Source organism: Ischnura elegans, chromosome 1, assembly GCF_921293095.1.
Source record: "Ischnura elegans chromosome 1, ioIscEleg1.1, whole genome shotgun sequence".
In the NCBI taxonomy this organism is placed as follows: Eukaryota; Metazoa; Arthropoda; class Insecta; order Odonata; family Coenagrionidae; genus Ischnura; species Ischnura elegans.
The window spans coordinates 163,335,783-163,358,939 of record NC_060246.1 but is presented as its reverse complement, the minus strand read 5'-3'; the positions used below and the strand labels follow the sequence as shown (position 1 = coordinate 163,358,939).

General features: G+C 39.5%; 2 protein-coding genes across 7 annotated transcripts in view; both read right to left on the bottom strand.

Moving 5' to 3' along the window:
• Positions 1–12,082, bottom strand: part of LOC124172970 (GPI ethanolamine phosphate transferase 1) — a 29,232-nt gene extending 17,150 nt beyond the window's left edge. Inside the window, exons 1-5 of one of the 4 annotated variants that reach the window (XM_046552523.1) lie at positions 11,795–12,082; positions 11,382–11,571; positions 10,401–10,521; positions 7,757–7,856; positions 562–808 (exon numbers count right to left, since the gene is read on the bottom strand). In XM_046552523.1, coding sequence (XP_046408479.1) covers positions 562–808; positions 7,757–7,856; positions 10,401–10,521; positions 11,382–11,440 — 527 coding nt within the window. In that variant the 5' untranslated portion in view covers positions 11,441–11,571; positions 11,795–12,082. Of the gene's footprint in view, positions 1–561; positions 809–7,756; positions 7,857–10,400; positions 10,522–11,381 lie in introns of all 4 variants that reach the window. The other 3 variants (XM_046552510.1, XM_046552516.1, XM_046552502.1) reach the window with 3 other exon arrangements.
• A 1,775-nt stretch (positions 12,083–13,857) lies between these two features.
• Positions 13,858–23,157, bottom strand: LOC124172955 (queuosine salvage protein). Of its 3 annotated transcripts, none has more exons than XM_046552493.1 (6): positions 23,131–23,157; positions 19,936–20,048; positions 19,345–19,575; positions 17,575–17,851; positions 15,687–15,872; positions 13,858–14,167 (listed from the first exon to the last, which is right to left on the bottom strand). In XM_046552493.1, exons 2-6 carry the CDS (start codon positions 20,032–20,034, stop codon positions 13,938–13,940), a joined length of 1,023 nt encoding a protein of 340 aa, XP_046408449.1. In that variant the 5' UTR covers positions 20,035–20,048; positions 23,131–23,157; the 3' UTR covers positions 13,858–13,937. The 3 variants fall into 3 exon arrangements, with proteins under 3 accessions (XP_046408449.1, XP_046408439.1, XP_046408443.1); XM_046552483.1 differs by lacking the exon at positions 23,131–23,157 and adding an exon at positions 22,854–23,124; XM_046552487.1 differs by lacking the exon at positions 23,131–23,157 and adding an exon at positions 22,831–23,123.

Genomic DNA, 23,157 nt, shown 5'->3' with positions numbered 1-23,157 from the left:
TTTGAAGCCTGTGATCCCTTGATCATCAACTAAGAGCTCTACCATGCCACTAGGCTACCGTGCTCCCCCTATATGCTGTCGATAAGTTCAAATTCGATCCATGGCTCAAAGCAAGAAACTCTTCATGGGAAAGGGTGGAGGGAGGCAGTGGCGCAGCGAGGGGGGGGTTTTGGGGGATAAAACTCCCCCAGAGCTTATATAAATTTTTAAGTTAAATCTATTTTACTTAATTGGATTAATATTGCTTATAGAATAGTGTGAGGTTTAATAAAATATCCCTCAGAAGGCTGTAAAAATCACCATTTTGAACCGTTTATCTTAATTTTTTCCGGTGGAGGGCCTCCGCACTTCCCGCTTACCCTTGCGGGCATGCAATGTCCCAAGCCCCCCAGTAATAGTTGCGCCTGAAACCCCCCCTAGCCTTAATTCCTAGCTGTGCCCCTGGAGGGAGGAGTAAGCATGGGACAAATGCAAGTGTGGGACAAAGAAGCCACAGAAGGCACTTTTCAATTCAGTGGTCGCTCTTCCCTTGCCCTCAGTGAGTGGAGAATGGAACCTTACCACGAGTGGGGCTTGAAGGTGTGTCCTGCAGTGTCTGAGGCCAGCAAGTGGAAGAAGAAAACGACACCGTCACCGTGCATACGGTGCCAGAGGCGGGAGTCACCATCGCTGCGCAGCCGCAGGCGCGCCACAAACGCCTCGAACCTCTGAAACACCCACTCGTCCAGCCACGATGTGCTCTTGTTGGTCCCAGAGAAGTCCTGGTCCTCCGGACGGTACATCTCCGTCAACATGCGCTCCCCACATGCTACAACACAGAAACACAAAAGGACTCTTTCAGATACGTGCCTCAGGATGCGCAAAATTAACGCAAGGCACAGGCACCCCAAGGTGAAAGGCAAAAGTCATGACTCCAACCAGATATCCAAGTTGAAAGACTGACCAAGTGATGCCATTGAAATAAGAGAGCGACTACTGTATGACTTGGTCATGACATGACTTAAGGGACCACACAGTTATTAACACTATATCACAGCAACACCATAAAAGGGTTATTTAACCTCTTCCCTACGCAGGGCGTGATTTCACGGCCTGAATTTTCTGATGCTAAAGAAGGAAGGCCGGATTATCACGGCTTGACGTTTTCGAAGCAAAAGGCCAAAGGCCGTGTTTTCACGATTTCGCGGTCAAGCATGCCAAGTGGGTCCCAACCGCCATTAGGGTCTCTCGGCGTGAGAGGTCCGACCCTTTCCTATTGTCCGCGTGGGGATTATCTCGGCCCATCCCGGCACTTAGTGACCCACTCGAGGAAGGTGCTCATGGTCACTTATTTGTTTATAAGTTAAAATAACTAAAAACGTTCATGTTGCATTTATTGAAAATCAATGCGAGGAATTACATTCTGTATGTTCTGCTGATTGGTTCCAAATTTTAAACGGAATTCTAGTGTTCATATTAACGGAGTTGATCATCACCTAGAACAATTTTTGGAGACGCTACGGTTAGATGTTTAATTGTTATTTTTATAACTCACTAGCAAGTTTGTAGGAGCGATATTGTAATGATTTACATCTAAAAATATACGTTATTTTGTTAGCTACATTCTAGATGTACATTTGCGGTGAAATTCGATAGAATATTCAATTTAACTTCTATGAAAAAAAGCCCTCGTAATGTAATAAAATATGATTCTCTCAGTTCTTTGTCGTGAGCCAAAATTACAGCGACTATTTTTAATAACCTCTTACCAACATTTGAATACAAAATAAACGAATTTCGCTATAAATACTGATTAATGCATATTCTAAAAATTCGTAAATTTAATGTACGATAATGTATGATAAGGAATGTTTTACGTAGACACATGTTGTGAGAAGCATTCCATACCATTGCAAGAAAGACAACTGCTCTACCCAGGTATTTACTCTCATATCTTGGATCTCTGGTCAGGTTGCACCTCACAGAGTTAGTTCGGGACACATTAGCGCATTAATGTTTTCTTGGTAAAACTTATTATCCTCCAACTGGAAGACCCAAGAGTATATTGGTGTAAGTATTCTCCTACTGAAGTATGTACGTGGAAGGTGTTAACCTCACTCTTCTCGGAATAGCTCATTTTCTTTTCAAAACTTTCTGGGCGTGTATTCAAATTTAGCCGTTAACTATCTGTACGCATTCCGCTACCTATACCAGGGATGGTTTCTCTGGAACCCTGCTGTGCGATGCAGCCCATACCATGAATGAAAGAGAACTGCACCACCCAGGTAATTACTCTCATATCTTGCTTCTCTGGTCAGGATCCAGGTGGTCTGCTTTGTGCCCCTCACGGGCTTATTTCGGGACACATTAGCGCATTAATGTTTTCTAGGGAAAACTTATCATCCTCCAACTGGAAGACCCAAGAGTATATTGGTGTAAGTATTCTCCTACGGAAATATGTACGTGGAAGATGATAACCTCACTCTTCTCGGAAAAGCTCATTTTCTTTTCAAAATTTTCTTGGCGTGTATTCAAATTTAACCGTAAATGTTCTGTATGCATTCCCCTTCCTCCTCCTGCAAGGATTTTTTTTTCATTTTTTTCATATATTTATACAAGCAAATTTGCTTTAAAATAATATTTAGCCATTTCAAACAACAAATTTGTATGATTCAAGTAGTTTTATGAGAATTTTTCGGGAAAATATTCTTCTAAAAAAATTCTAAATGTATCATTCTCATGTTTTCAGGGAACTGTAGAGCAGACGCAAATGAGGAGTGTGGATTTTGGCATCATAGATCTAAATTATGTTAATATCATAAATCGTAAATACCTAGAAGTAGGCTAGGTACATTGAAAGATTTCATTCCCTTTAAAGTATTTGTTGGTCTATGTTATAATGCCGTTTTGCTGAAAACCCCAAAAATAACCGTAGAACGTCGTTTAAAAGTTCTACAGGCATTGCAAAATGAAAGGAATACATTGATGAACTGACATTTAATGCAACAGTAACAATTTAAAAAAATTAAAATTGCACTGGTAACAATTAACTGACCGCAAAAGTACGCCGGGATGGGCTGATCTCGGGGAAAAGGGTCGAGGATTATCCCCAATAGGAAAGGTCATTAAGGGGAGGAAGCGACTACCTGGTCAGTCCCGAGCCGAAAAAAAACTCCGTACGGGGCGAAAAAGAAAATCTCAAACCCTTCGTAGAACCAAAAGCAACTTCCCGCGAAGAAGCTCGGCGCGAAAAGGTTAACTAATAAATCAATAACTCAGGAGAAATAAAAAATTAGGATTTTTTGCTATTATGTGCTAGGAAACTCCAAATCTGTTTTTTTTTACAGCAACCTGCCGAAGGTAAAGAAAACTAGAAATGATATTTTTCAAATTTAAAGGAAATTATTGCAAAGGAATCAGTTTTTCACATTAAAAATCAAAATTATTGGAAATTTATGGAATGATTACTGCACAAATATTTCCATTGAAACCTAATTTTTGATTCTTGTTTATTTATATCTTCTATTTATGAAAATAAACATTTAAGTTTACTTAATTTTCTAACAATAAATTGATTATATTCAAGAAACAAGACTGGAGACCTCTTCTGAAAACTTATACCTAACATCACAATCAAAATTATTGAAGTTATTTTGCAAAATTCGTGAAAAATTGCAAAAAAATTAATCAAACAAAGCCTCAGACTAGGGTCATGGATTCGAGATCTGGGCACCATCATATATTTTTGGAAATGGCATTCCGTACCAAACTTAGAACCACCATCGAAATCGTGTAACAATGAATTGTGTTCTTTAAATAGACGTGAAAGTGAGGACAGATATATACATATACAGTAAACTCTCGATTATACGAAGCAGGATTTTACGAAGTTTTCGATTATACGAAGTGATAGTGCGGTCCCGGCGAAAAGCCTATGGTAAATACATGGTGCTATTCGATTATACGAAGTTTCGATTATACGAAATGTTTCGAATTTACGAACCTCGGATCGGTCCCCAGGAGCAAAAGGCATTCGTTTTTACGAACTATGGCGAAATATTTGTCAACAAAACTAGTTACGCCGGCGTAAGTAGCTAAAAAAATTCAGCGCTTCCAACTGTGGTTCATCAAAAGTGTGAAATCGTAAATGATAGTGCAACTTTGGAGAGAAAGGGTTCACCTAAAACCTCACGGTGGGAATTTAGGGGAAGTAGGACTTAATTAAAATATCGCGACTGATATAATGCCCCTATTTACTATTTACTTCGTAGTTTAACATGTCAGGAAGGTCGAGCGGGGTACTTCGTACACTCCTAATTAACCCTTTGCACTGCTGTGAACGTACCTGGTACGTTCGCAAGGCAGGCTGCTGTAAACGTACTTCGAAGACTACTTGACTACTTTTCGCCGAAGCACTTCGAAGGGTCCCTAATCCGGGACCCTTTCCTCGACGAGCTCACCCTCGCTGGTCCCTCTCTTCGACCCTCCGAGCCTTTCTACCCAAAAGTGACCGCTCTGACTGCATTTTGAAAATCTATCAATCAATGCCATCATCAAAAATAATTGTTTGCATCGCACTCCTGCCTATCAGGCATTCAAGTACGTCTCTGAACCGTGTTTCTGCGATGAGGAATAACGACTTTGTTAACTTTGCTAAAATGGCCAAGTTAATAAAATTGTCATTTTTCGTCGCAGAAACACGGTTCAAAGACGTACTTGATTTCCTCCACTACAATCGCAAATTGATGGAAATCGGCCGGATTCCCTTTTATAGCGCATCATGAGGATGTTCTCGAGGTTGGTAATAGATACCACTAGCCTACTAGTAATTCTACTGCTATAATATCACGGCTATGGTTGATTCGTTACGTTATACATTCAGGAAGCAGCAGCGGATAAAATCGCGGAGGAGATTAGAGGCTTAAAAGATGATTTTGAAAAATTCTTGGAAAAAGCAGGAAGAGCACAGCGCGCAACATCAAACGATTATATTGCCCTTGACGATGATCTCCGGGCTTGCGACAATGGGACGCCGGTACATGCGTCGGAAGAAGCAGTGGCCGGGACTAGTCATAATAGCAGTGACGACGAAGATGAAAGTGAAGTAATTTCACCAAATAAAAAAGAAGTACCCGCTGCCCTCCAAACATTAAGATATATTGATCTGGCTAACGAGTTAGGTCCCCAATTTCATTCCCATTTATGCAAGTGAGAAACCATGGTGGAAGCGCGATGGAGAAGGGCAAAAAGGAAAAAAATAATTGATATTTAAGTAGTATCTTTTCGTGTATATAATAGCCTTCCTGAATAAACAACTTAAATATCTTAAGTATTGGGCTCTATTAACCACCAACTTATTTTTCAGTCTACTCGTAATGAAGACGCACTTCTAACCGTGAACTTTCTTCTCGCGCGTCTCCCCCTTTTCCCATGCCGAGAGATCTTTTTTTCCAAAGTCTTTGTTTACTTCCTCCCGCGACCTTCTGCTGATCTTGCTGACACCCATCTTACGCATCCCAACCCCCTCGCTCCCCAGCATTTCCCATTCACTCCCTCCCCCCTAAGGTGACAGAGGTCGAGTGCGTCGCAAAAAATACGGCCCCCAAACGTAGACTGAGGCAGAGCTGAAGGCCATTTCCCCACCCTTCTTTCTCCTGCCCCCTTCACCTGTGTTCACCACTCCTTTGTGCTGACCACACTTCTTTCCTCAGGCAATCCCCATCCCACTCTTATTCACCCCACCCACTGGGAACGTTCCCCGATTGTGGAGAAGGGCATGGTTCATCTTTACCTGCAACGGGGGTAAGTTATTAACAGGAGAGAGGCTGAAGAAGTATCTTCCACTATCAGGGAAATGGTGCCGCGCTTATAATTCTCTCTCTTCTTCTCTGCTGACGTTTCAATTGAAATTATTTTCTTTGCTCTTTCCTCACTATATTTATTTACGATTATTGCGCGACTATTTTTAGTGCTAAAGCTAAGAAAATCTTTTCTCTACGTCAACGATTCTTTGCATAACTTTCAATACGGAGGAGAAAGGGACACGAAAAGTAAATGAGGTGAATGTACAGGTTTTTGCGTGTCATTTTTGGGAATTCACGCAAGTGAACCAATACTTCACACACGTTGAGAAATGATGAAACATCTCTTGTAGAAAAACAATCAATGCGGATAATAACGTTTCCCTCTTTATTTCTCCGATAATGGAAGATGTTTCTCCTGTCGTTTTCCGGTTGGAACCTTGCTCCTGTCGGCATAAAAGAAGAGAGAGAAATACTATATGAACATAGCACTTCACACCCGGTATGAAGAATTTGGTCCGGATGAAGAATAAAGTCTTTCGTAGCAACGTCTGCGAAGATGATGGAGCACAGTATCCGGACGGAGAGCTCAAACAGAATTTACTTCAAATATTTGCCAGAAGATAATCATATCCTACGAAATTTAGAATCGTAACTGAATCTCAACAAAAATAACCAATGGAAAAGATGGCACATTCAACTGAATATACAGAGTAACTCGAAATATTAACTTACGAAGGTTATTTTGGAAACGGGTGGAGGCCCTCGTTTTTCTTTTTTTTTCTCGTCACTGAGCGATAGAGGGCGACATAAATGGCGGTTAGGCCCATAGAGGTTACTATGGTTAGGCCGGCTGCCGCTAACATTCCGTGGGTGCTGGAAACAAATATCTATCTTACGCGAACTTAATAGTTGTTATTCGCTCCTAACCACAAATTTAGAACATTAAATTCTTATAATAAACTTTGCAATTCATTATTTGATTACGTTTTCTAAACTGGTCGGGAATTTCTTAAGCGATCGTTGATGTTGAAGTATGACCAAGATGTGGGAATTTTATGGTGGTATAATTATTTAACGATTTTTCACATACCTTACTCGATAACAAAAACCCTTTTCTATGAATTATACCGAGAATAACCACCGAAAACAATTAAATAAGACCACTAAAGACAAAAAACGGCGGAAGAAACAAAAGCGAACATTTTTTCGTGACTTATGAAAAAGGTTTGAATTTACGAAACTCGATTTTACGAAGTGCCGATTTTCCGGTCCCACTGACTTCGTAAAATCAAGAGTTTACTGTACTCAGATAAACTGAATAAAATAGTGCCTCTTTTTCCCATGTAAGAGAAAATGCATTAAAAATCATTTTGGTCTTGGCAATTGAATAATGGGCACCTATTCCTTGAGTGAATTTAAGGTATGGACTTTAAAATTAATATACATAAAAATCACAATAATACAATGAATCATTGTCACAAAAGATGCCCCACTTGGCAAGGTCTAAGAGGTTTAAGATTATCAGAGGGTCTTAATATACATACAGCCCATGCAATGTGGAAATATAGAAAATCTCAAAAAAAAGAACCTCTTGGTAACTAAAAAAAAAAATGTAAAGCTTTAACAGGGAAATAAAAATATTTTCAAAATGATTAAATCATTTGCAAACAATGGATTACAAATAATTTCTCTTTCAGATGACTGGTATGAATAGCTAATAGGTTAAATTACCATTCCTACACCATTTATAAAAATCATACATAGAAATGGTCCCAGATGTGACCCCTCGGGACACCAGATACAGCTTTGAAGGAAAAAAAACAAGAAGAAATGCAGTGGAGAATGAAAAACAAAAGGCTATGATTAACAAATCAGAGAAGAGTTGGAAAAACATCTGAGGTGGTCTACAGGCTGCATCATTTAATGTGACATATTGGTAGTAAAATGAATTAATAAACAAATACATTACATACCTTTGGAAAACATAGGTAAAATGTCAGGGCTTCCCCATGCCAGTGTCAGCGTACTGCGATTGAAGAGTGAGTCAAATTCCACCGGATTTTCCTTCCATCCCTAAGCAGAATGCAAAATAGGTGCTTTGTTAATGAAGTGGACATTCAAGATTACACCATCGAGATACAGCCATTGTACCCATTTTTCCTACAAGGACTTATTTCCCACTAAGTCATGAAAGATCATATTTATGCATTTAAACAGGTGAAAAGGGGAAAAATGATCAATACCTTCAAGAGAGACCCTTTGTTTCAAAACTAAGTTAGAGATTAATTACCTAAATTATAAGCACACCATTCACTTCTAACATATTGATTGAAGCTGGCAGCAGAGAAATTTGTGATTAGAAATGCAAGCTTTCTTAGGCAAATAGCAAGGACATACAAAACTTTGACATTTTTGTAAGACATATAATCAGATACTTCTGCGACACTTATTATTTGTGAATAGGGCAAAATTTACCTCTGAAGAATATAATCTGCACAAGCAATTTTCGTCAAAAACTGCTTAGGGCGTACAGACAGCATTACCCAGATGTTAAGCGAATTAGGCCAGGAACCACTAGACTCAGAGGCTGCGCGCTAGGCTTAGATTGCTTGAACAATTGAGAATGGATATCTTTAAGAGTGACTCAGAGAACATTATCTTATTATCATTATATATTATTATCCCATAAAATTCTAGGTCCTATACAGAAGTGGTACATTAAGAGAGATAATTTGCTGAACGGATAGATATGGGAATTCCTTTTTCCCGAACTATAAAGGACTTTAATAAATAAAATCAACTGATTTGGGCGTTACTTGGTGGAATGATAAAATGTTCATGGTGAAACAAAACTCAGTACTATTCCACAAACTTTTATTTTAACAGTCAACACATTTTTTAAAAGAGGGTGATGAGAGTTGAACAGTTAACTTTTCAGGTTATCCATAAAGATATCAGCCAGGATAGGCGAGAGAGGAGAGCCCGTAGAAAGGCTGTGGTTTTGAATTGAAAATAATTTTGGTCCATGCACACTGATAATTGTTTTTTGAAGTCACTCAATAGGTCGTCATTGACGGATGATTTTCTGAGCCAATCTAGAATTAGACCTATAGCTTCTTTGGCAGGACCGGAGGTAAAAAGGTTGGAAACATCAAATGATACCAGTTTTCCATTTGGTGGGGGGGGGGGATTGCTGAAAGACTTTTTGCTAGCTCAGAGGAATTTTCAATGCTGTGCGTAGGCCTGAACCCCGAGAGGATCCGTATGAGTGTATTTAACTTTGAAGAAAGGAGGTGGGAGGGAGCAGAAAAATGGGAAACCTTTGGGCGTATGGGCACGTTATACTTGTGGGTTTTTGGTAAGCCGTACATTTTCGGTGGCAATGGATTCATTTGAATAAGACGTCTCCTTTCCCGAGGTGAGAGTAAGGAGGTGCAGCTGTTCACAGTGGATTTAAGTTTATTTTGAAAAATGGGGGTAGGATCTTTGTACAGCAGTTTGAAGTCGTTTGTCGAGATAAAGTCATAGCACTTCGTTAGGTAATCACTTTTGTTGAGGATGACGATACTAGAACCTTTGTCGGCTTTGGTGAAGATGAGATCGTGGTTTGTGGCCACTTTTATTTTAACAAGAAAGAGACCCTTTGACTGTTAAAATAAAAGTTTGTGGAATAGTACTGAGTTTTGTTGTAGCATGGACTTTAATAAATGCTAGTCATAATTTTGTTTGAGCATTTGCTTTTTGTATGTGTACAGCATGTATGTCCAAACGCCTCCTGCCACACGCCCCTTTTTAGGTGGCTAGCAGGGTAGTATGTAGATGAATGACAGTGCCAATGTTAGAAAAGTCATGAATCAGCAAAACCTTTCACAATTAAATAAAATTAAAGAGAACAATATAATTAAAAAGCACAATTTAAATGAATTTCTATGCAAACTAATAGGCATTGCAAGTACATTGAAATGATATTAGCACAGGAAATCCATATTAATGATCACCTTCATAATATATTCTCATGTATTAGTCAACTTTCATTGCTCAGCCATCGCGAAGAGTACACTTCTAAGGCATTTCTTTGCCGTAGTAACCCCAACCTTCATTGGGCCCCTTCCTTGGTGGCCATGGCTCTTCCTGCCAAGAGGAGCCCAGCACACTTGTTGACAGCTTTAACGCGAGTATGGGCTACTGTGAGCATGAGGTGAAAATTTATTGGGGAAAGAATGAAAAACACTTGGCTGCTCAAGTGCCACAAACACCAATTGCCATACTATTAACCCTTTATAACCCAATGTTGCTTCTAAGCAACGTCAAAAATGTTCAAACTTTCAGCTATATTTAGGAGATATCTAAACTATAAACTATTTTGTAGTGTATATTGTAATGACAAAATATTTAGCTGCCAGGATAATTATCATTGAGCGTAAAATTTTCAATTTTTCAAAATGGAAAATCTTGAAATTTGATTTCTCCCAGAAACAGCTAAAGGGTTAGAAACGGTTAAATGAGCGCAGACACAAAACAATTCCACTCACACAGGAAATAACTTTCTCATTTGTATTATTTTTCCGAGCGTGCGTTGGCAACTATAAGTACCTACACCAAGTATATTGCTCTCACTTTGGTGATTGCTGAAGGGTCTTCATACAATCCGGCGATGAGGGCGACGTGACCTGGCCGAGACTCAGTGGGAACTCGAGTGTGTGAAACTCCCCACGTGCCACGCTCCTCCATGATGTTCCTGGAAATCCCAATAATATCACACACAGCCCTATTGGCACACAGATACAAGTCTAATTGGAAAATTTACGTTCATTTAAACACTATGCTTGTTAAAAGCAATTGCCCACATAGCAACGAACCTCTTAGAGATGTCTCACTATGGTCTCGAATATCGCATATGTCTAGGAGATGTAATCGTGAGACGTTCAGGAATTTCTTTTTTTCAAACGTATTCAAACGCCATCAATGCCTTCCATATATATTTTTCGGTGCAATTCTGCAGTTTTGATTATTAAAATCGCGAAATTTAATATGGGTTTCTCATTTTCAAAGGGTCATCCATCACAAAATTTGTCGCCAAAAATGATCGAGAAAAGTAGGCCATAACTGTATAATTCGCATTTAATTATTTTTTGCCTTAATTTAAGGCATACCACAGTACTAAGTCTCATGAGAAATCTCAGAGACCATTTTTGTGGACAAAGTGACATCTCAGAGAAGTCTCAGAGATGTCTCTGAAGCTCTCAGAATGTCTCTGAGACGTAACATGTAATATTCGAGACGTCTCAGAGACGTATTTCTGCTATGTGAGTGCACATTCTCCCAAAATTCCTTCATTTACTACCCAGCAGAAAAAAACATATACTACAACACTGCTACAGGGTGGAAGGCAGAAAAAAGCCAAAATCAGATTCTAGACATGTTTCTATGGAGTGGTTTAAGCTATTTTTCATCCTTTACCAACCATTGTATCTGCCCATTATTTTTGTTCTGACGGTGAGCATGAATTCATGTTTACCTTAGGCCCAAGTTGGAATAGATATTTCAACATAGGTATTGATATGAATTAAATAAGTCGCCGTCTACAAGAAAAATTACCTTAGCACAGGTGCGATGGTTTTGTTAGCTGCAAGACGGTAAAACGTGTCGGCTCTCATCCCATCCGCTACAAATAATACAAGCCGCTTCGCAGGAGGAGGAAAAACATTTTTCTGAGCAGTTATTCCATGGACTATGGAAGTTGTGAAGTGTATATCGAACACGGACGCCAAGAACACCAAATGAAGAACTACAGCAAACCATATTATTTTCATTTTTACTGAGAATGAGTAAGAGGAGTACTTAACAAAGAATCCCCACATCAGCTATTCATTAATAGTAGAAGAACCCGACCGAGTGATCTCCAGCTGACTTAATCGTCAATTTTCATCTTCAAGCACAATACATTATTCACAAATGCCTGGATCCAACACATGACCACAAATTAGAAAACTGTAACGGATGATTTTCACCTTTCAGATGATTCACGAAAGACCGGCAGAAGGACGTAGACAGCAAAGTACAGCGTACGCGAATGTACTATGTTCATAAACAATTGATAAGGATAAGCATACGAGTAAATATTATATGCGTACGACAATGCAATATTTGAGGTTTGATCGGCTACACCGTAACTGTTAACCCCTCTCCATCAAGAAACATAATCGCCCACAGCACTGAATATTATCTATATTTATCTTCTTCCACACGCCCATCGGTCTCCTCTGTATCTCGCGCAAGTTTTGATCACGTTTGTCACTTAATAAACAAATGACTGCAGGTTTCCGAAATTAAACAATTGACTCGTATTAATAATTTACAATTACAAAATTTTGTTTCTAATTTTCTCTGTAAGTTCCGGGCCTAAGCAAATGTCGAATGAAATTTGCTAATAATATTTGAATGAGATAGGAGGTTATACGCACCATATGCGAATTTCAGAAGATCTAGGCTAGTGGTAGGACGTACGTGATTTTTGTCAAAGGCAATGATTTATCACCTCCAAATCGTGCGCGAGTCGCAAGGAGCTGAATAAGTAATTAGCGTCTTTTTCATCGGTCAACAATCCTCAGATTGATTTCATACAACTCTCCACTTACAATTAGTTATCGTATGGCCTTACCTTTCTCACTTGCCTGCATAGTTCATTTATTTTAAATCCTCCAATATCCATTCCGATTGTTTTGTTCGAGGTCCCCCTTCATCGTTGTTGACATTCACTAGCCCCTAATGGAAATACAGCTTACATACATGAATGTAGGGGACAGTCATAATAGCCAAGTAAAGCATTGCAAGAGTTGCATAACCACAACGACCATATTTTTCTCAACATTACCCATATCGGTTATACGGTTTCGTCCAAGATAAGCCCAGGCTCTCACGCTTCTTCCAGGCATACATTTTGTCAAGTGCTGTGAATTTGAAATACCTTGAAGTACACCTTGAGATGCAACTAAGTTTCCATTCCAGCATGGTACAATGCAGTTTGCCTCATAGGGCTCCAAGGTTAATGGTTCTAACAGTGGAGCCGTACTCAATTTTCATAGCACAGCACTGCACAATGGATGGAGGAGGCAAACAGCATTGAGAAAGAAGAAGAGATGGAGGATCAGCAAAGAGCAGTCTTGCACTAGAGGGTAAATGACTTACCCAGAGAACTTCATGACAAACTTTAAGTGATTAATGTGGCAAGAGCCTAATGCATGACCATATTATGGCATTCACAACCAGTAGCGGATACAGAAAAAACTCGAGGGGGGGCCACAAAAGATATCTTGAGTTACCTTTACTTTTATCCTGTTAAAAAATAAGTCACGTGCAGAGTTTAAGTAAAAATTTTAATTAAATTTATGACACACACATATAAGACAATGCCTATCTTATGATATAAAAAAGTTATAATTGTGGTTCTGCATGTTTGGCAATGCAGGTGGGCCCACAAGGGGGGGGGGGGAGCGCGCACCCCCCATCTGTATCCACCACTGTTCACAACAGCATTGCACTGGCATTGGTGAGTGTATTCATGCGTGCATAATTAACGGGGGCAGCTATTCAACAAGGGAGCTGGCCAAGTACATGGGAGTAGGAACACCTCATTAAGGCGACTGTCCTCCTTTGCCGTGGTCTCCTTCAACAGAGACTAAGGGCATATCCATGCTTGACTCTTTTTGTGCACAGAGTCAAACACAATCCAACATAAGAGGAGTGGTAACGCATGTTGGATGTCACACTGCATCCTCAGCTTGTACATAATCGAACGATACCTAATCAAAGATGCTACAAAATTTTTAGCACACATTGATTTGTCTTGTTTTCAAAACCCTCATTGGAAACAAATTTCACCAAATACTCCAATTTCAAATTAAGGGTAGGGTATAAATTGCATTAATTCATTTCCAATGGAGGTTAGCTAAAAAGAGAGGGTCTCAACAAAATCAAACATTTACATGTACATGTTTCTTACAGGAATTCACAACAAAATGTAAATGATTTCAATAATTAGGTAGAAATCATGAAAGAAAAGAAAGTAGCAATGTTCATCTCCATAAACTTTTATTGGAATCTCTCAGAAGTATAGGAAAGTCAAAAAGCACGGCGTCATCACAAATGCCTATATCAATAGTAAATACACCTGGTTTTGTGAAATGGGACACATTCCAATTTGTCTGCATGCTCTCTCCTGTAATTCCAGAGGAAGTGATCAACTTGCGTTGCATTTGAAATTCCATTAAACCCATGGTCACCCTTGAAATGCTCACGGACCGCAGCCGTGATCCTCTCGACAGCTTCAATGGTACAACCTCGGATCTCCACTTCCTCGGCACTGCCGTTGGGGAGCACCTCATCTGAAACGTCATCACAACACCATTTACACCACATTGTACACATAAATATTCAACTTACTTACAATTTGTATTGCGGCATTTTATATTTGCCCAGGTCATACAATGTAATTTTCTGGGGCTCATCATCTCATGCTTCCTCTGGGAGAATGAGGAGATGAGCTCCAAAAACGTGCAAGATGAATCACGGCAAGATAGGCTAATGATGCTCCCTTAAAGCCTATGTTTAAAGTACTCGACATTCTCCCACTGCCCTGTGTCTATTTATAATTAATGTTGATGTTTCACATCACAATCTGGACATGTTCATACCTAATTTTGATGCTCACAATTAAAACTTGATATAGGAATAATTTAGATCATCTTTCAATTAGGACTACCAGATCAAAGTTAAGCCCATGTGACTTGAGCCTCAGAATCTACTATACATAGGCGCAGCAAGGGGGGGTTTTGGGGGATGAAACCCCCCCCCCCCCAGCACTCAGAGAAATTTTTAAGTTTAATCCATTTTACTTAATTGGATTGATATTACTAATAGAAAAGTGTAGGGAATAATAGATTGTCCCTCAGAAAGCCGTAAAACTCACCATTTTGAACCATTTATCTAAAATTTCTGCAATTTATTAATCTTGTACCTACCACTTATCTTAGTGGGTATTCCATACCCCCACACACCCCGGTATTAGTTGCACCTAAACCCACCCCAGCCTTAATTCCTAGCTGCGCCCCTGCAGCTATAAACTTCCTACTGAGTCATTAGAGAGCTAATCACACTGTTGTGTTATTTAAAAGAAATATAAAAATTCTACTTCAGGATGAGAATTATATTTAATTCTGTGAATGAATTTTCCATCTCAGAATTCATATTCATTTCTTTGTGTCCATACAATTATTAATACTATATTGTATTTTTTCATGACATTTCTTTCATCTTTGTAAAATTTTGGAGTAAAATCTTAAGACTACCTTATGTATTATTATTATTGAACGACTTGAAGAATATATTTAGTGATGGATCCTGACAGTAATTTTTGCCTCGGCCCATGCATAGATTCTCACATTCCAGCACAACAGTTACGGCAGCTATAATGCAGGTCGACCACGCAGTGGTGCAGGAGGTATTCAAAGGAGACGACATCTTAAAAGAGGAAAGAGCTGAGGTAGACGACTCTTGCTTTTCCCACACAACCCATTTGTCGAGTTACAGTGGAGACAGCCTTCAGATTGAGGTGACGGACAGTAAAGACCATTGTGAGCTGTTTATGGGGTATGTAAAAATAAACAAAACAATAAAAAAGGATTGCAGACTGGAAAACAGCCATTATTATGTATTCTCAGCGGTAGTCTCACTAAGGGAGAAAAATGGTGCACTTCTCAAGAATATCACGCTAGCCACAGTGATCACATCAACAATCACGCACTTGCTTCTCCAGCTTTGTTCCAAGAAAAATGTATAATCTTCCACTTATAATCTTATATGTATCATCTAGTTTAGCCTGACCAATTAAATAAGAATACTTACCCTTCCTCAGTCTCTCCATGAGTTCGTCTGAATACTGCAGGGCATTGAAGTGCACTAGGACCTGAGGGACTCGATAGTCGGCAAACACAGTAAGCTCATCAATGTCGGAGAATTCGCCGAGGCCTTTCCCGTCATACAGCAGCCAAATGTCTCCCACGAGGATCTGCGCCCTCTTGTAAAATGACACTGCAACAGAAGAGGTCCATCAGCGACACCACGGCATTCCTCCGTCCATTTCAATGTACCCTACAATTTCATCCCACGAATTCTTTTGATGTGCTAAAATACCACAATGCCATCAAGGCATTTCCATTCAAAATCATGCACGATCCTATTGTTAAATGCAGGGGATATTTCTGAAAAGAATAGTTTGAGATGTGTACAGGCAAATGACCTGAGGCAACGACCTGTTGTTGTTGCTTTCCATTTTGAAAGGTTGCTCATTATTATGCCCGCCCTCCCTCTTTTACACTTTGGTGACATCTAACTCCAGGTTGACTAACTGAGATGTACAGATAGTACCACCAATGATGAGAAAGGTGTTGTTTGTTCGCAGGTTTCCGTGGTGTTGAATGGATGAAATCAGCATTTTCTGGCTCCATCTGCACGTGTTGACAAAGATTCACGACAGTTTCGAAACCTTGTTGTTAGAGATTCACAACACAAACAATTGTGAATCTTTGTCTACATTCACAGATAGAGTGGAAAAATGCTGAATTCACGAGTAAGATGTTTTTCAATGAGGTTGACAACTCCCAGTACTCATCTTATTTCTACATGCCCTAATTCAGTTTTGAGTGTTCAATCACCACTAATGACTGAGATTTAAAGAAGACTGCACCAAATACAGAAATGTAGAATAGAAATCAAAGACAAAAAAACAAAAACAAAGTGATCTCCGTTAAGATAAAAAACATTCCAGGTAGTCAGAGAAAAGTAGGCAAGAACTATTTATGCATTAGTTAACCCCTTCTGATCCCTCAAAATAATTAAGACGTACTTAACATTCAAGAAAAAAAATGAAGTTTTTATGCTTTACAGGACAAATGAATCATCAAGAAATGCTTCATGGAACTGCTCCATTTCAGAGTATGACCAAATGAATAGTTTGACCTACAGCTAAGATAGGATTCTCCAGTGATTCGCTTCATGAATATGTAACCCCTTTCTGTACATTCTCACCCCATAAACATAAACCGCAATATATGTATTCATTCATGGCTATAAGTGCACGTCCCCCACTTCCTACGCAAAAATTAATCAATATCTGGCAAGAGAAAACTGGAAAGTGTTCATTTATTTGTCAGATATGTGATGCATATGAAGCCATAAAGCAAGTTAACCCATTATGACCCAATGTTGCTTCTAATCAACATCAAAAATTTTTTAAATTTCTGCTCTATTTAGGATGTATCTAAACCACGCATTATTTTGTGGTGCACATGGTAATGATGGAATATTTAGCTGCCACGATAATTACGATTGAGTGCAAAATTTTCAAGTTTTCAGAGTGAAACTTTTTGTTAATTTGATGTCTCCAGAAAGGAGCTCTGGGCTATAAGGGGTTAAAATCAATAAACAATAATAGAATCTTCTCCATTACCCCTAAGGAATACTCCACAATTCCAATGATTAAAACAGTATGGCCTATGAGAACAGCTACTTACATTTTGTGGAATCACCGAAAAATCAAAGAAAATTGCAGAAAAGCACAAAAGGTGAGGTGGAAATTGAATTCAATGACTTCGATCAAAATGGAATTTGGAATAGTCTTGATTGCATTGCATCATGATCACACTCACACGCGACTAACCATCTAAACATGGTTCGATTATATATAAAGTTAGCTCAGGGCAAAACAACAAACCAAACTCTTTGCATCACCCACCTGTGCGGCCGCTATATGTCGCCTCGTCCCGGAAAGATGGGAACTCACGCACAATCAGCTTGACGAGAGCTTGTGCACTCCGGTTCGCCTCTTTGATGCACGCCCTGAATGTGCCCCCATACTTCTTGATGAGGGTGGCTCCGGCTTGTCTCAGGGCTGCCACCCTCTCTGGCAACAATGGCACCGGACCACTTCCCTCCTCTGGCCGCAGCATTTTGCCCAGCTGCTCCTCTGTTATCACCGAGTAGAACTTGGGGTCTGTGACAGGAATGTTCTCCTATTTCAAAACATGCGGTGGCACAATGGAGCATAAAACAGCAATAATAATAATTTTTTTACCATAATATCAAAAAGCAATGTGTACACTAATTTAGATACCTATGTACAGTAAGTCAATAAAAAATTGCTGTGGAACAAAAAAATTAGATACACCAGCAATTATTCAAAAACTAAATAGATAAAATACTGGTTAAATTTACAGATGCATACATGTATGGATAAATGAAGTGAAAATTCATTAACAGAGTTAGATAATTTGGAGAGAGATACATGTACCTAGACTTTTTCTTACTGTAGAGGAATTTTTCACATGCATTGGGAGTTAGCTGTCAAAATTGGTTGGGTAGTAGTAGAGCTCGATAATAAAAGCACAATTGTGAAATTTTAAAAGTCAAGAAGGCATTTGAGCAAAGATATTAGCTTCCAAAGTTCTGTGCTCTCCACCCATTTTATGCCAACGGGCCCCTCACAAGGTGGCTTGTCTCGAGAGCACAGGGGATGGCCACCAAGCCGGCCGAGACCTTCCTGCTCTGACAGATGAGATTATGGAGGTGAGGATCTTCAGAGCAACAACAAATATTTATCAAACATAGCTGTTTAGCTATTCCAATAATGATTTCTTTCTTTGGTTCTTCAAAGAGTTCCTCAGTTCAAATCATGCATAGCATCATCTGTAATGCACAAACGTACATCTACCACTTTCAAGTGGTAGACAAACGCGTTTGCTTCCTATATTATTATAATCAACGGTTTTGCCATCTTTATCCTACTGAATCTACATTTGAAGATTTTCACCAAAGCTCTCTCGCATATGGCCAAAAAGAAATGGGTATTCTTCTTGCAGTAACTAGATACAGGCTCATTTATCTTGTCTCTAAATTCACACACAGAACAAACATTAACAATTAAGCAAAGACTACACATTACAATAACCTATAATTCACTGCTCAATGATAACTAAAAGCCAAGATACATACAAACAATATATGTATGATTAAAGGAACTTTTTCGGCGTATGGTCTTGGAATGATAAGATCCATATCCACACAAATTTTGTTCAAAATCTGAGTCCATAAGGGTAAATTGGTCATTATATACATATCAGAGGCGGATCCAGGATTTCTTTCTGGGGGGGGGGGGGGGCACAAGCAAGGCCGTATCCAGGATTTTGTTTTGTGGGGGCACAAGGATACCTCGTAATAAATGAACGCAATGATAATGGGACCGTATTAAAATCTTCCATATTTATTACAGGTAGGGTCTGGGGGGGCATGTGCCCTCATGCCCCCCTAGCCGATATTACATATCAATCTAAGGATGTTTAATCAGAGGCAAAAGTCTACCCACACAAATTTTGACCAAAATCTGATACCCTGAGGGTTCATTGCTCATTGAATTACCTTTACATAAAAGAGGATCTGCATGCTAGTAACCAAATAGTTTGAACTTGCCACAAATGTTAACTGCAGAGTACATAGATAATTAAATTACCTGCCGGCCCTTCATCAGAGCGGCACAGAGCGCATAGTAACCAGTGTAGCTCCTGCCATTCCAGCTCACATTCCACTTGGGCTGATCCTTATCTGGCCAAAAGCAAAAATTCATCACGTCCGTGACGAAGAGGAAATCGGCAGCATCCTCGTCTGTTGCTTTGGGCAGGAGGTTGTCGGGCCCAGCAGATGAGTTCAATTCAAGTTTCTGCTTTGATGTGAATGCAATGACCTGGTTCCAGAGAGAAATCACTCAAATGAATTGTAATTACACAACTAGGTGGTCTGCATGGCAGTGGTGGATACATACACAAGAGGGTGCGCACACCCCCCCTTTTTGGGGCCGTCCGCATAGCCGAACATTGCAGAACCATAATTGTACATGTTTCATATCATAAGATGGCATTTTCTTGTACATGAGTATAATGAGTTAGAATAACACTTTCTTAAACTTTGCATGTGCCTTGATTATTTTTTTATTATGATAAAAGTAAAGGTAGCTCAAGATGTCTTTTGCATCTCCCCCCCATTGAATTTTTTCTGCATCCACCACTGCTGCATGGGCTCTACAATTTCAATTAAGTACGCCCACCTCCTTGGTCACGTCTTTGATTCCTTCTTGATTGACTGTCACACTCTTGGCATGAGTCGACACAAACTTCCCAGTCTCCCTCGGCCCCAAAACGTCCATCCTAATCGCTGAAGCTGAAAAATAAGACATGGCAATCAATTTTTTCTCATATGTACTAGCTAAATAACAGATATGCTGTGATGCGGTGTATTATCTCATTGTATATATAATTAAGGTATTTTTATATTATGTAATTATTGGACATGGGCAATTTTCTTGGCGTGCCTTATAACAATGCACATTGATGTAATTGATCTCTTGGCAAATAAAATGAATGAATGCTGTTGTGAAAGCTAATTTGGCATTCAAATTCAGAAGGTTCTAAGACCATAAGACTGGATCTAAGGTAACATTAATGTGGGCATAAACACCCTATGGATATGGAACATAGACAGCCTATCAGAAAAGAATGGAACCTTAGGACATGGTGCTGCCAAGGGGTTCTTATGATCAAATGGGAGGATAATGAGGAGGCACAGCAAAGAACAGGAGAAGAAGTGGAAGAGCAGAGCACCGTACGCAAGAGGTTGACTCACAGATGGAACTAAGGCAGCAATTGAGTGAGATACAAAGTGGAGGTAATCATTAAAGGAAAAGTCCACCAAATTAAAGAAATTTGTGACAGACAAAAGAAACAAGGAAGAAGAACATGACGAAAGTGACTTTGGAAAGGAAGAATTTGAGGGCTGCAGCACATACGAACCTATATCCTAGGATATCAGTTGTGCAATGAATGACCGAATTTTAACCAAGGTCTCACCTCACTTTAACTAAGGCCCAATGAAAATCTGTAGGATGAGATTTCTCTCAAAGTGAAGGTAAGATACAAGAAAATCATGACTGGAAATATAGGAAGTGTTGGTCACATCAAATACTACACAGTTACATAGTTGCAAACCATTTATTACCAAAAGAGTAAAGAATGAGGTGCATAACACCACCAGTGGGAGTGAGATACATAGGTTTCTCGGACATTGGTGGCCATCATATCCAAGCGTTAATTGGGAAAGGTCCTCATTTTCAGAGCAGCCAAGTGAGAAGTTCCTTCTGACTAATAATGGACACGTGGCTTGATACGTGAATAGTGGTGTTGCAAGTCAGAATCAATGCAATGGGAGCTCATGGATGGTGGTGTCTGGGTAACTGCACTGCTCTGAATGGCCTTTACATAGTTACCACACCTAGTGTCCCAGAGGTTCTGATGAGTTAATCCGCAGAACTTGCAAAAGGCATTGCATATCAATATGCAAATTATGTGTTGGTGTATGCAATGTATGATAATATGTATCCCCTGCATAACACACTAATTAAGAAAGATGTTCATATGAATATGAAACCTATGAACTTGAGTGGGACTTGAAAGACACCTCTTCTACTTCCATTTTAGAAATTTTCACTCTCTCATTCCATCTAATACAACAACAGCCTTCAAATGCAGAGAAAATACTATTTTGATGACAAAGATGTTTTGGAATAAGCTCTAGGAAATGTGCATTTTTTCTTGGAGGAATGAGCCATTCAAACATCTGCATGAAATAGTGAATTATTTTCTTGATGACTGCCACGCTCAAAATCTGGATGGACCACATCTAAGATTGTTAAATTTTTATTGCGATGTGAAACTTTCATATGGCTTGAGGGTTTTTCCGTCAACTTTTCATCATATTGTAAGGTCACAGGCCACACAAGCAACTTTAATCATCAATACAGCCTCCATAGAAAGTAAAATTGTAGTTACAGAAGAATACACCACCAATTAATTCAGGTAAAAATGTTGGTAATGAATAGCTATGTACCAGATATAATAACAAAACTGTTTTGTGTAATGTACAGTAAATATAAAAATTAAGTTTAATTTTAAGGCACCTTCTAAAGGCTTGTCTAGAGCTAACATAATTGCAGAAGTTCGTCATTATGGTTATTAGATGTCTAGGCTACCTTTGTTAAATAGCTAATATTTTCGAGCATTAAGGATGACCAAGGCACAGCTTGAGTCTTGAGCGATTACAATGGACGAATCAAACGTGCCATCATGATGTACTTAACACATACTTTAATCCCTCAGAAGTATAATTCATAATGACCCTTAGTATTTATCAGGCACAGCTATTCGGGCCTTTCTCTTTACTGAACAGGATCAAAGTGAACAGCTAAATTCACCTACGGAAACAGTACAGTTAACAGTGGAACAGCACGGTGAACAGTCACTGAAGTACATTCACGGTTCGACAATTGCCCTTCAAAGTTCAGCTAACTGTCACAGAACATCATAAATTTAACTCAAACCAAGTGACTACATTGAGTACACCGTGACACCCGGCCCTGCGTTCGGCTCACGATTGGCATAGTGTGGGGTGGACCTACAAGGCTTACCTACAACAGTACATTCATACACAAGAAGTACAGTCATATATGCATTAACGCGAAAACGAACCAACAACTTGCACGAATGCATGAACAGTAAATAGCACATGCTCTGATACGGTTCATGCATTAGTACATGCATCGTTCTGTCCACCTACATCGATTAAGCATTCACACATCAACTCGGGTCCGTGTATCATGTCAACTCTGTAAAGATAACAATTCCACCACTGTGAGTGCACACAGTGAGTGGCACATGGAACGCCCCGGTATATTTTCACCAAAGGACCACGAGAGTAATGACATGATACATGGCGTAAAAAGAGAGACCATAACACATTTACATCAGTAATGCTCGCCTCCACACCGCCACAATTTTCGATAGGTTAGTGGAGGTTGACTATATTGACAATGTCAATAAGCTATTCTCTTAATTCGGAAAGAGCACAAAATTCACAAGAAATATTATAATTTTCGGGTATTCATCAATACCTGCCACTTAGTTCAAAGATTATCTCCGCAACGGGTTGTTTCGGCCGTTTTAAGCATTCAAGAGATAAGGTAAACTAAAAAACAACATTCCATTGGTCTCATTCGCGACTGCGCGCGCCAAGGGGCCAAGGCGTGGAGCAGCCGATGCAGGTGGGATACTCGGAGTGCGAGCTAATTAGGGGCACTTTCAAGTTTCAACCAAAAAGAGCGTTCAATGAGAGTTACTGAAATGGGGAAGGCTATGATAAGTTGAAATAATGTTGAATTAATCGTAATCTCTATACTCGAAGAACTTCTTACGGGCCTTGATAAGTTAGGTACTGTCAC